This window comes from Ranitomeya variabilis, chromosome 4 (assembly GCF_051348905.1).
Source record: "Ranitomeya variabilis isolate aRanVar5 chromosome 4, aRanVar5.hap1, whole genome shotgun sequence".
Lineage (NCBI taxonomy): Eukaryota > Metazoa > Chordata > Amphibia > Anura > Dendrobatidae > Ranitomeya > Ranitomeya variabilis.
The window spans coordinates 650784413-650801624 of NC_135235.1; the positions used below are offsets into that span (position 1 = coordinate 650784413).

At 44.6% G+C, this 17212-nt stretch overlaps 1 protein-coding gene across 1 annotated transcript in view; it reads left to right on the forward strand.

Annotated features, from left to right (window-relative positions):
* Positions 1-4035, forward strand: part of LOC143766169 (uncharacterized) — a 30648-nt gene extending 26613 nt beyond the window's left edge. The window contains exon 7 of the mRNA XM_077253636.1: positions 2026-4035. Within this exon, the coding sequence (XP_077109751.1) occupies positions 2026-3002 (977 nt within the window). The 3' untranslated portion in view covers positions 3003-4035. The remainder of the gene's footprint in view (positions 1-2025) is intronic.
* The last annotated feature ends 13177 nt before the right edge of the window (positions 4036-17212 follow it).

Genomic DNA, 17212 nt, shown 5'->3' on the forward strand with positions numbered 1-17212 from the left:
CTCACATGGCCATATTGATGGAAAAATAAAAAAGTTATGGCTCTGGGAAGGAGTGGAACGAAAAAATAAAACGCAAAACCGAAAAAGGGATGCGTCTTGAAGGGGTTAAGGTCACTTCAACTGTCATGTGGTCCCTAAAAACAGTGGTTTTGTATATTTTGATGGAAAAATTAGAAATTGCTGATAAACTTTTAATCCTTTTAACTTCCTAACAAAAAAATTGTTTCAAAAATTATTATGATGCAAAGTAGATATGTGGTAAATGTTACTTATGAACTGTTTTGTTGGATATAACTACCTCGTTTAAGAGCATAAGAATTAGAAGTTGTAAAATTCCGAAATGTGCTAAATTTTCACCAAATTTTCAATACTTTAACAAATGTACACAAAAAATATCATCCTAAATTTACCACATAAAGTAAAATTTTTCATAAAAACAATCTTAGAATCATTGGGATTTGTTGAAGCGTTACATAGTTATTACCTTATAACATGACACTGGTCAGAATTGTAAAATTTGGCCTGGTCAGGAAGATGAAAACAGGCTGATGAGTGAAAGGGTTAAAGAGATTGCAGATGTTTGAGAGTGCATCAAATGGATACAAATTCTGTTCATCCCTCTTCCCCTATTCGGCCCCTTTTAAGGCTACTTTCACACTAGCGTTTTTGGCAGCACGTCGCAATGCGTCGTTTAGGAGAACGTTGTCTGCAGGATGCGTTTTTTCCCCATAGACTAACATTACGACGCATTGCGACGCAGTGCCACACGTCGCATCCGTCGTGCGACGGTTGCGTCGTGTTTTGGCACACCTCCGCCACAAAAAAAGTTACATGTAACTTTTTTTGTGCGTCGGGACCGCCCCCTCCTCCCCGGACCTTACAAAGAAGCAGTGGAAGCGTCTTAAGACTGCTTCCGTTGCCAACGTCGGGCATTTTCTTCACAGTATGCGTCGGTACGTCAGGCCGACGCAGCGCGACGGCCCCGTACCGACGCTAGTGTGAAAGCAGCCTAATACTTTGTTGCACCACCTTTTGCTGCGATTACAGCTGCAAGTCGCTTGGGGTATGTCTCTATCAGTTTTGTACATCGACTGACTGAAATTCTTGTCGTTCAAAATAACCAATAAATTTTGTTCAACGTCACAATTGTGTTCCACATGTTGTTGATTCTTCACCAAAAATTTACATTTGGTATCTTTTTATGTTTGAAGCATGATATGTGGGAAATGGTTGAAAAGTTCCAGGGGGCCGAATACTTTCGCAAGGCACTGTATATGACTTATTAATATGAGCATACAGGTATTAGAAATGTTACACTAGTCCGATCTGAATGCCTCATATTAATGGTCTTGCAGCATCAGAATCCTGCTCCCTGCACTTCCTCAGAAATACATACCTCATCCTCCATTCTGTGGGCGCTACACTCAGGGATCTTCTGTGTAGGCACCAGCGACTTACGCTCTAGTGGTGTGCGCGCCGATAAGGTGTTCTCCCCACTTCCTCCCTGTATAGTTATCGCCATGCACACCGGAGGTCACATTGACTCACCGGCGCCTGCGCAGAAGATCTCTGAATGCAGTGCCCACAGATGGGAGGATGAGTTATGTAATTGAGTGAGTGCAGGGTGCATGATTCCTGGGACGTAACTGACGCTGACGGGAGGGGGTAAGTACTCTGCATGCCCCGGAGCCTGGAAGAAATCATTAACATAAAGAAAGAATATAACATTTCTCAGCAACAAGACCATTAATATAAGGCATACAGTTAAGACTAAGGTAACATTTCTATTACCTATATGCCCATTTTAATAGGTCATATACGTCCCAGGTAGTAACAGATTCCCTTTAATTGTCCGTTTATGATTCTCTACAGAGAACTTCACTTGAAATTGTTGATGTAAAGCACAGTGAAACATGAACGTATGAAGGAGCTGGCTTTAACAAACTAGTCAAATAAACTAACATTGTTATGTTAATACCATCATCCCAATATTATTATGCTCAACTCCTTTTTCATTCTTGGCAGATGACTGTTTCAGAATCTCAGAGGGACATGCGATGTCTACAGATTTTAAAGCCGATATATCTTCCACTGTACACACTGAAGATCTATCATCTGATCCTATTCAACAGCTTCTATCATATGAGCTATCACAGAATGTTAAGAAAAATAAAAGGAAGAAAGTTGACCATCAAAGAGATCAGATAGTGGAGAATCCATTTTCATGTATAAAATGTAGCAAACGTTTTACAGATAAATCAAATCTTGTTAAACATGAAAAAGATCACAAAGAGGTGAAGCCATTTTCTTGTTCGGAATGTGGGTCATTTTTTACCAGGAAATCACATCTTGTTAGACATCTGAGACTTCACACAGGAGAGAAGCCATATTCGTGTTCAGAATGTTGGAAATGTTTTACAGAGAAATCGAATCTAGTTGCGCATATGAAAACTCACTTGGGGGACAAGCCATTTTCTTGCTCAGAATGTGGGAAATGCTTTAACACCAAATCAAATCTTGTTATACATCAGAGAGTTCACACAGGGGAAAAGCCATTTACATGTTCAGAGTGTAAGAAATGCTTCATGAAGAAATCACATCTTGATATGCATCAGAGAATTCACACAGGGGAGAAGCCATTTTCATGTTCAGAATGTAAGAAATGTTTCAAGAAGAAATCACAACTTGTTATACATCATAGAGTTCATACAGGGGAGAAGCCATTTTCATGTTTAGAATGTGGGCTATGTTTTACCTTTAAATCAAATCTTGATATACATCAGAAAATTCACACAGGGGAAAAGCGATATTCGTGCTCAGAATGTGGAAAATGTTTTAGCCAGAGATCTCATCTTGTTAGACATCAGAAAATTCATACAGAGGAAAAACCATTTTCATGTTCCGAATGTGGCAAGTGTTTTATCCAGAGATTTCATTTTCTTAGACATCAAAGGAAGCACAAAGGAGAGAACCATTTTAATTTTGCTACAGATTTATGTTAATGATAGGTAGTACAACAGAAAATATACCAGTTATAGTCAAGTAAAGTCAGATTTGAAAAGAAAGCGAAACCAATAAATGACACTATTTGCAATAACTAATAAAACGTTTATTATAATATCATTGTGGATTGTGTTATGGATTAGATAAATACATATCTAATATTTCTGGACACCTGGCAGCATCTCCTGTGAGTAGATAATTAAATTAGTGACGAGCTGACATTCACAGAAAGAGAGAATTCTCTCTGTGTATTTTTTTTGCTATCAAATGGGGTTCTTATTTGTAGGGAAGATAATTTCACTTTAGTAGACTGGACGTTTCCAGTCCATACCAGAGATATCACATGGCACAATGGAAAGGCAATATTTATTTCCATGTCATATCGATAATATTCTGTTGTCATCACAACCCACTAATGTATTTGTGATTGGAGAACATAATCACTTCTGTGATTTTAAGTGTCAGGATTTTTGTACTTGGAAAAGCACAGAAATTTAATTTTAACCCAAATTATGGATATATCATAGTCATGTTGGTGTGTGTAGGATGGTGAAAGTAGGCTTGGACATATGGCAGTCAAATTATTCCACTAGCAAGAGCTTTTGGGGAAGATATGAAAGAAATTAGAATTATGTCCTGCACCCATTTTTACTTACAATTAGCCATCCTCCTCTCAACTGACCAGGAGAAGAGGTGCAAGGTGTGTATGAAATCCATTAAAATCACTCTTTTAGAAAAACTCTATTTCTATACAGCTGTCACACTCCGGTCAGGAGAGCAGACGAAATACATTTTCGGGGGATTACAGCAACAAAACTGGGTAACGTACATCAATAAAAGTTACATATCCTGAATGGACTGCCCAAGCCCTTTTTCAGGATACTATTACGAAGGCAGGCAAAAATAACCTGACAGATTCCCTTTAAATGAAAGGCAGCAGCACAGGCAATTTGAAGGAGAGGATGCTCTCCTCTAAAGACTTGATCAAACAGTCACCAATAGTCAATAGTGATGAGCGAGTATACTCGTTGCTCTGACTTTCTCGAGCACGCTCGGGTGATCTTTCGAGTATTTCATAGTGCTCGGAGATTTAGTTTTTGTTGACACCGCTTCATGATTTATGGCTGCTAGCCAGCCTGAGTAAATGTGGGGGTTGCTAGGGAATCCCCACATGTATTCAGCCTGTCTAGCAGCCATAAATCATGCAGCTGCGTCAACAAAAACTAAATCTCAGAGCACTAACAAATACTCGGAGATCACCCGAGCGATGAGTATACTCGCTCATCACTAATAGTCAATAGATATGGAGAGTGAGGCAACACATCCAGTGAAATTAATCTTTTATTCACCCATGTGATAATTCAGCTGCAATAAAAAATTTTCAATCCAAACAATAAAGCAGTAGTGACCAGTATTTATACATATGCTAACAATCAGCTGAAGAGGGAAAATACCACTGACTCTTGAAATCATTGGTCTATTGTGCTCATACCAAATGCCAGCAAAATACTACTAAAGATACTACAAAGATGGCTACAGCTTTACTTTGACAAAGAACTGCCAGAGGAATAAGCAGGATTCAGAAAAGGCAGAGGAACAAGAGATGTTTGCTAACATTAGATGGTTAATGGAAATGGCCAAAGAATACAACACAGAGATCTATTTTTGCTTCATCAACTACAGCAAAGCCTTCGACTGTGTTGATCACCAAATACTTTGGTATACCATGATGTGCCAAATCATCTGATAAGTCTCTTCAGGAACCTTTACATTGACCAAGAAGCAACAGTCCAAACGGAACATGACATGGTTCAAAGTAAGGCAAGGTGTCAGACAAGGCTGCATCCTGTCACTATTTTTCTTCAGTTTATATGCAAAAGCTATTTTCAGGAAGTCTGGACTTGCCAAAAAAAGAAGGAATCAAAATTGCTGGAACAATTATCAACAATCGTAAATACGCAATACGGAGTGTCAAGTTGGAAAGCTCGAGCATGGGACTCCTACTCAATACAAAGAAGACAATAATATTGACCACTGCTGAGAATAACCGGAACACATTTGAGATGGAGGGCAACAAACTCACAGTTGTAAAGGACTTCAACCTACTCGGATCAATGATCACTCAAGATGCAGTGACGACATCAGAAGTCAATAGGAGAATAGCTATGAGCAAATCACTTGCAAAATTGTCAGTGTATAAAATATTTATATTCCCCACTATATAATATTACGTGTTCTGTGGTACATTTCGGTGTTATGTAACATTCAATAAAAGCTTGGAAAAAAATTTCTGTGTTCAGTTACTCATCCATATTGTCATGTGGTTACCTCAACGGAGGGGAGCCTGAAGACCGCAGCGTCTGGTTCCTCCTACTCTGCCTCTGAGAAGAAGCACTTCTCGGGTTTATAAAATGTGTTTATTTCTTCTTCCAGCAGAACAGCGGTTAATCGGCCATGTTGGAAATTCCTGTGTTCAGCTGTGCTCGATTAGCCACTCCTTTTCCCTGTAAAATCTGGGCTCTATTAGTGCTTGTCAGAGTTAGCACTTTCTTCATGACAATAGGAGGGAGAGAAGTTGGTTAGAGAAAGATTGCTGGAGGAGTTATAAGCGACTGTTGTTTGGTTTGTATGCTTGATAATCCTTTGTCCTTCTCTGTTTTGCTTTCTTCCCCTTCCTGCACACCTTGATGGATTTCCTCTGTGAGTGAATATTTTTTGTGTGTGAAGTTTTTAGTTCATGCTTGTCTTTGTTGCCCTGTTTGTCTGGTTGTTGTACTGCGGTGCACAGTAGCGCCCCTGCTTCCCTGGGCGGGAGAAGGGGACCGACAAAGGGCTAAGTTAAGAGTTAAGACAAGGGTGCGGGGCCCCAGCGTCTTCACCATCTGAAGTATCCCAGGGAACAGGGTGAGCTAGGGCGCCGCCTAGTGTTATATACAGGGAAGAGGTACTGTGCGGTGTATATATACAGGGGAGTAGTACTGTGCAGTGTATATATACAGGGGAGTGGTACTGTGCAGTGTATATATACAGGGGAGAGGTACTGTGCAGTGTATATACACAGGGGAGAGGTACTGTGCAGTGTATATATACAGGGGAGTGGTACTGTGCAGTGTATATACTTCAACAGCCGCCCAGGCCCCCAGCACCTGTCCTGAATATATATTATATACACTGTATCTATACAGGCTGTGCTGGGGGCCTGGGCTGGGCGGCTGCTGTAGTATATATATATACACTCACCGGCCACTTTATTAGGTACACCATGCTAGTAACGGGTTGGACCCCTTTTGCCTTCAGAACTGCCTCAATTCTTCGTGGCATAGATTCAACAAGGTGCTGGAAGCATTCCTCAGAGATTTTGGTCCATATTGACATGGCATCACACAGTTGCCGCAGATTTGTCGGCTGCACATCCCAAAGATGCTCCATACAAGGCAGGATGGATCCATGCTTTCATGTTGTTTACGCCAAATTCTGACCCTACCATCCGAATGTCGCAGCAGAAATCGAGACTCATCAGACCAAGCAACGTTTTTCCAATCTTCTACTGTCCAATTTCGATGAGCTTGTGCAAATTGTAGCCTCAGTTTCCTGTTCTTAGCTGAAAGGAGTGGTACCCGGTGTGGTCTTCTGCTGCTGTAGCCCATCTGCCTCAAAGTTCGACGCACTGTGCGTTCAGAGATGCTCTTAGGCCTACCTTGGTTGTAACGGGTGGCGATTTGAGTCACTGTTGCCTTTCTATCAGCTCGAACCAGTCTGCGACCGAGCCGACATCTTCCTCACAGGGGGAATAGGGGTATGGCTCTCAATACACCTTCCAGGATAGCCCCCTCTTCTTGCACTTGCTGACACTGTCTTGTCCAGCTTTACTCCACACTCCACTCTCCTTCACTGACTGGACTCCACTCTGAACTTATACATCTTTTGAGTCCTATACTCTAAGGCCATGTGCACACGTTCAGTATTTTTTGCGTTTTTTTCGCGTTTTTTCGCTATAAAAACGCGAAAAAATCGCTAACATATGCCTCCCATTATTTTCAGTGTATTCCGCATTTTTTGTGCAAATGTAGCCTTTTTTTCCGCGAAAAAATCGCATTGCTGAAAAAAAGCAACATGTTCATTAAAATGCGGAATTGCAGGGGATTCTGCACACCTAGGAGTGCATTGATCTGCTTACTTCCCGCACGGGGCTGTGCACACCATGCGGGAAGTAAGCAGATTATGTGCGGTTGGTACCCAGGGTGGAGGAGAGGAGACTCTCCTCCACGGACTGGGCACCATATAATTGGTCCAAAAATAAGAATTAAAATAAAAAATAGTCCTATACTCACCTTCGATGTCTTCCCGCCTCTCCGCTGCATGCTGCCGCTTCGGTTTCTATAGCTGGTGTGCGGTGAAGGACCTGCGATGACGTCACGGACTTGTGATTGGTCGAGACCGGTCATGTGACCGCTCACGTGACCGCGACGTCATGGAAGATCCTGAACCACACCGGCATCTATAGGAATGGACGCCTGCAGGTGAGTATAACCATTTTTTTTATTTTTTTTATTATTTTTAAACATTCTATCTTTTACTATAGATGCTGCATAGGCAGCATCTATAGTAAAAAGATGGTCACACTTGTCAAACACTATGTTTGACAAGTGTGACCAACCTGTCAGTCAGTTTTCCAAGCGATGCTACTGATCGCTTGGAGAACTTTAGCATTCTGCAAGCTAATTGCGCTTGCAGAATGCTAAAAAAAACGCGATAAAAACAGAAAAAAAACGCAAAAAAAAAATGCGGATTTCTTGCAGAAAATTTCCGTTTTTCTTCAGGAAATTTCTGCAAGAAATCCGGACGTGTGCACATACCCTAAGGGTATATGCACACGTCCGGATTTCTTGCAGAAATTTCCTGAAGAAAACCGGAAATTTTCTGCAAGAAATCCGCATTTTTTTTTTGCGTTTTTTTTCGCGTTTTTTTAGCATTCTGCAAGCGTAATTAGCTTGCAGAATGCTAAAGTTCTCCAAGCGATCAGTAGCATCGCTTGGAAAACTGACTGACAGGTTGGTCACACTTGTCAAACATAGTGTTTGACAAGTGTGAACATCTTTTTACTATAGATGCTGCCTATGCAGCATCTATAGTAAAAGATAGAATGTTTAAAAATAATTAAAAAAATGGTTATACTCACCTGCAGGCCAGTGGCGGACACTGACAGCTTTGGGCCCCTGTGCAAGAAATGTGTCTGGGCCCCCCTCCCTGCCCAGCATCATACCTCCCAACTTTTGAAGATGGGAAAGAGGGACCAAGCTTGTGGCGCGCAACGTGCGCCGCGGCAAATTTTAGGCCACGCCTCTGGCCACACCCATTCATAACTAGTCACACCCATATCCACGTCCCAACCACACCCATTTAGCACTGCTGATCACACTTTCATAAAGAATAATTATAAATAAAAAAATATGGCCACACAGTGCTCCATACTGTATAATGGCCACACATGATGCTCCATACTGTATAATGACTGCACATGATGCTCCATACTGTATAATGACCGCACATGATGCTCCATACTGTATAATGGCCACACATGATGCTCCATACTGTATAATGACCGCACATAATGCTCCATACTGTATAATGACCGCACATGATGCTCCATACTGTATATTGACCGCACATGATGCTCCATACTGTATAATGACCACACATGATGCTCCATACTGTATATACTGTGCACTGTACTATGTGCACATATATAGTGTTATATACACTGAGCACTGACCATTATAATATACTATATTATAATGTGAGTTTCTGCAGCCTGGTCAGTGCTCAGTGCATATAACACTATATATGTGCACATAGTACAAATATATATCTGATATATAATGTGGGATGTCCTGGAGCCGGGCTCAGGGTCACACAGTGCAGGGTGAGGATCACTGTGACTTATTGCTGCAGCTTCAGCTTACATGCAGATCGGGTGACGCTGGAGCCGAGACCTTATCTGTATGTAAACTTAAGGTGGTGCAATAAATCTCACAGTACAGAGAGATCCTCTACAGAAAGCAGATAAGAAAGCAGGAGTGAGATGAAGCCCGTCACATACCTCCTGCCGGGACCCCATGGCTTTCTACTAACTTCATCTCTCCTCTCCGGCGCGCAGGTGACGTCAGATCAGCAGACACACAGGCTCCTGCTGTGTCTGCAATAGGAGAATGCCGGCCGGCACTTGTACACTGCTAATACAGTGCGGGGCCTGCACCCGTGCACCGATCTACTGCAGCAGCACAAAGCCGGGCCCCTGTATGTCCCTGCCTGCAAGGGCCCCCCTCCACCTCCGGGCCCCGGTGCGGCTGCACCGGTTGAACCGGCGGTAGGTCCGCCCCTGCTGCAGGCGTCCGTTCCTATAGATGCCGGTGTGGTTCAGGACCTTCCATGACGTCGCGGTCACGTGAGCGGTCACATGACCGGTCTCGACCAATCACAAGACCGTGACGTCATTGCAGGTCCTTCACCGCACACCAGCTATAGAAACCGAAGCGGCAGCATGCAGCGGAGAGGCGGGAAGACATCGAAGGTGAGTATAGGACTATTTTTTATTTTAATTCTTATTTTTGGACCAATTATATGGTGCCCAGTGCGTGGAGGAGAGTCTCCTCTCCTCCACCCTGGGTACCAACCGCATATAATCTGCTTACTTCCCGCATGGTGTGCACAGCCCCGTGCGGGAAGTAAGCAGATCAATGCACTTCCAGGTGTGCAGAATCCCCTGCAATTCCGCATTTTAATGAACATGTTGCTTTTTTTTCCGCGATGCGATTTTTTCGCGGAAAAAAAGGCTACATTTGCACAAAAAATGCGGAATACACTGAAAATAATGGGAGGCATGTTAGCATTTTTTCGCGTTTTTATCACGTTTTTATAGCGAAAAAACGCGAAAAATACTGACCGTGTGCACATGGCCTAACACTCACTAATTAATCAGGAACTTACTATCACATATAAATAATCACACATCAACATCAGCATATCAAACTACAAACAGCATCATGTCAACCCCCCTGTTGCCACAACGTCTTCATCAACTCTGCCTCCCCCTACATGGCATTCAATCATGAAAGGAAAGAATATGACAGCTATATGTTCTGTCTCCACATATGTTTCCATTTATTAACTCCAGTAATTGTATTATTACATGGGATCTTCATGACTTTACTCAGCTCTTCTTTTTCCTATTCAGGTCTCTACAATATCGAATCCTCTCAGTGGAGATCTTCTATATAGGACACTCTTCCTGATTGACCCATCAGGGATGGATAGGGACAGGAACAAGATAGCAGAGAGGATATTACACCTCACCCTAGAGATCCTTTCCAGCTTACTAGAGAGGTGAGAGATTCTTATCTATGGGAATAACAGATCGACAGAACTGGTGAGTTGAGGACTCTCGAAATGTCTGTAGTGAGATTTATTATTGTGTCTTTCCATAACCAGGATTACACAGTAGGGAAGAAGACCTCTAGTGAGTGCTGTGAGGCCCCTGTGTCTGAGGGATGTGGAAGAACCCTGAGCCCAATCACGGGGCCTCCACCTCACCCCCTGATACATGAGGACATCAGTGACCAGAAGATCCTAGGGCAGCACGGTGGCTCAGTGGTTAGCACTGCAGCCTTTCAGAACTGGAGTCCTGGTTTCGAATCCCACCAAGAACAACATCTGCAAGGAGTTTGTATGTTCTCCCCATGTTTGCGAGGGTTTCCTCCGGGCACTCCAGTTTCCTCCCACATTCAAAAGACATACTGATAGGGAATTTAGATTGTGAGCCCCATTTGGGACAGCAATGATAATGTGTGCGAACTGTAAAGCGCTGCGGAATATGTTAGCCCTATATAAAAATAAAAATTATTTATTCTTCTTTGACCACTTCACCACCTGGCTACTTCTTTTCCTCTCCGCTGACATCCCCACTATAATCTTGGGCGACTTCATCCCCATTGACACTTCCCTCTCAGCTGCCACTAAACTTCTATCTCTCACTTCATCCTTCGGCCTCACTCATTGGTCTTCTACAGCCACTCACAAAGATGGCCACACACTGGACCTCATCTTCACCCGCCTCTGCTTCCTATCTAACCACTCTAACTCACCTCTTCCTCTTTCTGACCACAACCTACTCACTTTATCTTCCCTCTCCACTCCTTGTCCACAATCCCCACCCCACAAACTTGCACACCCTCGCAGAAACACCTCGATCTACACTCAATCTCTGAATCCCTCCTCCCTCTTTCAGACATAAGTTCCCTACATAATGCGGATGCCGCTCTTTATAACACCACAATACCTGTAACTTTGACCGAGTTTCACCCTTTTCCTGTTTCTGTCATCCTTCGGAGGTGTTCGGCTGGAACTGCGGGGGGACTGTGCACTCTCCTCTCACTAGGGCTACCTATCCAGCGCTCCTAAAGAATCCGCCTTTTACTGACTTTGTCTAAGGTCTCTAATGACCTATTAACCACCAAGGCCAAGCGACACTACTCTGTCCTCCTCCTCCTCCTGGACCTGTCCTCTGCCTTTGACACAGTGGACCATTCCCTATTATTACAGACCCTCTCATCCCTTGGCATCACAGACTTGTCCCTATCCTGGATCTCATCATACCTAACAGACCGGACATTCAGCATCTCCCACTCACACACCACCTCCTCACCTCACCCTCTATCTGTCGGAGTCCCACAAGGTTCAGTCCTAGGGCCCTTGCTCTTCTCCATTTACACCTTCGACCTGGGACATTTCATAGAATCTCATGGCTTTCAGTATCACCTCTATGCTGATGACACACAGATCTAAATCTCTGGACCAGATATCACCACCCTACTAACCAGAATCCCTCAATGTCTGTCTATTTCATCCTTCTTCTCTGCTAGATTTCTAAAACTTAATATGGACAAAACAGAATTCATCATCTTTCTCCCATCTCACACAACTTCCCCAACAGACCTATTCATTAAAGTAAATGGTTGCCCACTCTTCCCAGTCCCACAAGCTCAAGCTCTTCCCACAATCGAATGCAAGATTTCTCTCGCTCATCACCCCTACACTGGAACTCTCTACCATAACATATCAGACTCTCACCTACCGTTGAAACCTTAAAAAAGAACCTGAAGACTTACCTCTTCCGACAAGCCTACAACCTGCAGTAACCACCGCCCGACCAAGCCACTTCATGACCAGCTCAACCCTCGCCTATTGTATCCTCACCCAACCCTTGTAGATTGTGAGCCCTCGCGGGCAGGGTCCTCTCTCCTCTTGTACCAGCCGTGACTTGTATTGTTTAAGATTATTGTACTTGTTTTTATTATGTATACCCCTCCTCACATGTTATGCGCCATGGAATAAATGGCGCTATAATAATTATAATAATAATGATCTCACCTACAAAATGGTTGAACTGCTGACTGGAGATGTGACACTGCTAGGAATACTGGGACATTATTCAGTGACGCTATGAAGGGATAGGGGGATGATGGTATCATTGCATGTGTCAGGTTCCTATAAGGTGTCAAGATGTCACAGTCTATTTCTCCATGGAGGAGTGGAAGTATTTAGAAGCACATAAAGATATGTTCAAGAAAACCATGATGGAGGTTCCCCAGCCCCTCACATCAACAGGTAATAGACACGACTAAATACACACGACCTATAATTATCTGTATGTAAAGAATGAGTGCAGTCCTTGTGTTTCCTCCATTTTTATCCTGTAAGAGCACAACACCAGAGAGATGTCCCCATCCTCTTCTTCCACAGGACTGTAAACAAAAAAAATCCTGATGTTTCTGGATCATCAGGTAGATGGAGAGAAGGTGACATGCGATCTCCCTTATGATGTGTAGACGGCTGTGAAGGTCTTGTGCTCAGTCTTGTTTTATCCACCAGTATTATATATTTTATACTTGTGTAATTAGAATGGTGGAGATGACAGGATTAGAGCTGATCATAGATGTGACTTCTCCATCTGTCTGTGACTTGTATAATATTTATTTCAGGGTGAAGATTAGTGTTGAGCATTCCGATACCGCAAGTATCGGGTATCGGCCGATACTTGCGGGTATCGGAATTCCGATACCGAGATCCGATACTTTTGTGATATCGGGAATCGGTATTAATATCAATGTGTAAAAGAAAGAATTAAAATAAAAAATAGGGATATACTCACCTCTCCGACGCAACCTGCACCTTACCGAGGGAACCGGCAGCCTTCTTTGCTTAAAATGCGCGCGTTTACTGCCTTCCGTGACGTCACGGCTTCTGATTGGTCGCGTGCCGCCCATGTGACCGCGACGCGACCAATCACAACAAGCCGTGACGTAATTTTCAGGTCCTGATGCCTAATTCTAGGCATTCAGGATTTGAAAATTACGTCACGGCTTGTGATTGGTCGCGTGCCGCCCATGTGACCGCGACGCGACCAATCACAACAAGCCGTGACGTAATTTTCATGTCCTGATGCCTAATTCTAGGCATTCAGGATTTGAAAATTACGTCACGGCTTGTGATTGGTCGCGTGCCGCCCATGTGACCGTGACGCGACCAATCACAAGCCGTGACGTAATTTTCAGGTCCTGAATGCCTAATTCTAGGCATTCAGGATTTGAAAATTACGTCACGGCTTGTGATTGGTCGCGTGCCGCCCATGTGACCGCGACGCGACCAATCACAAGCCGTGACGTAATTTTCAAATCCTGAATGCCAAGAATTAGGCATCAGGACCTGAAAATTACGTCACGGCTTGTTGTGATTGGTCGTGTCGCGGTCACATGGGCGGCACGCGACCAATCAGAAGCCGTGACGTCACGGAAGGCAGTAAACGCGCGCATTTTAAGCAAAGAAGGCTGCCGGTTCCCTCGGTAAGGTGCAGGCTGCGTCGGAGAGGTGAGTATATCAATATTTTTTATTTTAATTCTTTATTTTACACATTAATATGGATCCCAGGGCCTGAAGGAGAGTTTCCTCTCCTTCAGACCCTGGGACCCATCAGGGATACCGTCTGATACTTGAGTCCCATTGACTTGTACTCAGAGTGCAGAGCAAGGTCAGAGTGCAGAGCAAAGTAACAGAGCAGAGCTGAGAGCAAAGCCACAGAGAGCAGAGCTGAGAGCAGAACAAAGTCAGAGTGCAGAGCAAGATAGAGTGCAGAGCTGAGAGCAAAGCCACAGAGTGCAGAGCTGAGAGCAGAGCAAAGTCAGAGTGCAGAGCAAGATAGAGTGCAGAGCTGAGAGCAAAGCCACAGAGAGCAGAGCAAGGTCACAGAATGCAGAGCAAGGAGCAAAGCAAGGTCGCAGAGAGCAGAGCCAAAAGCAGAGCAAAGCAAGACACAGAGTACTCACTGCAGGGAAAGGAAACCAAGGCAGGGATAGAAACACACAGGAACAGGACTAGGCTAAGACAAAGTCAGGAACAGGACAAGGCACAGAGACATGGACACAAGCCAGGGTACGACGCCCCTCTGGGTGGCGGATATAGGCCAGGGTACGAAGCCCCGCTGGGTGGCTACACAAGGACATAGGCCAGGGTACTAAGCCCCGCTGGGTGGCTACACAAGGACATAGGCCAGGATACTAAGCCCCACTGGGTGGCTACACAGGACACAGACCAGGGTACAACGCCCCCCTGGGTGGCGGACACGAGATTAACAGAGACAGGGCCTGGCACCTCAGCAGCTAAGATCTGACTGAGCGAGTAAGTTCCACAGGCCCCCTCCAATGGGTGGGGATCTCTTAAATACAGGAAGCCTCATGGCAATTGGCTGGGGACACCTTAGCAAGGTGCACAGTCTCAATAAGACACAGGAGTTGCCAGTGCCGCCCCCCTATGCACACAGACAGAGCATGCACAGAGCAAGCCGCAGACATGAGGCACACAGCATGGAGCTGGCAGCAGAGAGAAGTCACAACAAGGCCAAGAGAAGTAAGTGAGTTTGAGTGTAATGCAGATGGGGATGGGAGGCCATGCAGTGATACCGGCAGGGTAGTTACACTTTGGTTATTCTGCCTTCATTCAAATAAATGTTTCTTAGTTGTAAGTGGCACTGGTTTAGCACCTTATCTCTTGTTCCTGATGTTTTTATGCCCCGTGTTTTGGCACCAGACATTTTAGAGTCATACACTTAGGGTACCGTCACACATTGAAATTTTCGTCGCTGCGACGGCACGATTCGTGACGTCGCAGCGTCGTATGATCATCGCTCCAGCGTCGTAGACTGCGGTCACACGTTGCAATCACGGCGCTGGAGCGATGCCGAAGTCCCCGGGTAACCAGGGTAAACATCGGGTAACTAAGCGCAGGGCCGCGCTTAGTAACCCGATGTTTACCCTGTTTACCAGCGTAAACGTAAGAAAACAAACAGTACATACTCACCCGTCGGTGTCCTTCAGGTCCCTTGCCGTCTGCTTCCTGCTCTGAGTGCAGCCGTACAGTGAGAGCAGTGCGCTCTGCTCTCACTTTCCGGCCGGCACTCAGAGCAGGAAGCAGACGGCAAGGGACCTGAAGGACACCGACGGGTGAGTATGTACGGTTTGTTTTTTTACGTTTACGCTTGTAACCAGGGTAAACATCGGGTTACTAAGCGCGGCCCTGCGCTTAGTTACCCGATGTTTACCCTGGTTACAAGCGAAGACATCGCTGGATCGCTGTCACACACAACGATCCAGCGATGTCAGCGGGTGATCAAGCGACGAAAGAAAGTTCCAAACGATGTGCTACGACGTACGATTCTCAGCAGGGTGTCTGATCGCAGTAGCGTGTCAGACACAGCGATATCGTAACGATATCGCTAGAACGTCACGAATCGTAACGTCGTAGCGATGGAAATTTCAATGTGTGACGGTACCCTTATGGCAACGAACTGACAGATAGGAACCAGATGAAGGAGAGCGAATAACAAAGGTTTCTCACATGTTACTGGAACTAGTTTAGTCTCCTGTCCTCTGTTCTCATCCTGATTTTTGTTACTGATATTTTTGGCTCACACATTTTGGCACCAGGAATTGAAAATAAAAACAACATTAAACTGCTGTCCACATTAAGAAGTTTTTAAAAAAAGCTTTGCGTAAGCATAAAACTAAAAGTTCCATTAGCAAGAAGAATCTATTTAGCAGTAGACTGGCAATTTGCCCTATCAAAGTGTACCATAAATTCAGATCATGGACTTTCCTTATCATATTCTATATTCTTATATTCCTTTATGTAAAAATAATCCTTTATATGGCTATTCATATCACCTATATAAATGATGTGATATGAAATGAGCAATAGTTACCTGAATATTAGAGAATGTTTTATTTTATTCTTATTTAACCCCTTCCCGACCTGTGACACAGCGTATGCGTCATGAAAGTCGGTGCCAATCCGACCTGTGACGCATATGCTGTGTCACAGAATGATCGCGTCCCTGCAGCTCGGGTGAAAGGGTTAACTCCCATTTTACCCGATCTGCAGAGACAGGGGGAGTGGTACTTCAGCCCAGGGGGGGTGGCTTTACCCCCTCATGGCTACGATCGCTCTGATTGGCTGTTGAAAGTGAAACTGCCAATCAGAGCGATTTGTAATATTTCACCTATGAAAATGGTGAAATATTACAATCCAGCCATGGCCGATGCTGCAATAGCATCTGCTATGGCTGGAGACCCCGATCTGCCCCCACCCCACCCCACCCCGCCGATCGCCTCCCCAGTCGTCCTTTTTGCCCCGATCTCAGTTCCGCTCCCCTCCTCCCTCCTGTCGGCTCCCCCGGTCCTCCTGTCGGCTCCCCAGGTCCTCCGATCCCACCCCCCCATACTTACCTAGCTCCGATGTCCCTCCCGGTGTCCGGCCGTCTTCTTCATGGGCGCCGCCATCTTGGAAAATGGCGGGCGCATGCGCAGTGCGCCCGCCGAATCTGCCAGCTGGCACATTCGTTCCTGCACATTTTGGTCGCTGTGATAAGTTCTATCACAGCGATCAAAATAAAAACCATAGTAAATAACTCCCCCTCTTTATCACCCCCATAGGTAGGGACAATAATAAAATACAGAAAATATATTTATTTTTTGTTTTTCCATTAGGGTTAGGGGTAGGGTTGGCGGTAGGGTTAGGGGTAGGGTTGCACTTAGGGATGCACTTAGGGATGCACTTAGGGATGCACTTAGGGATGCACTTAGGGTTGCACTTAGGGATGCAC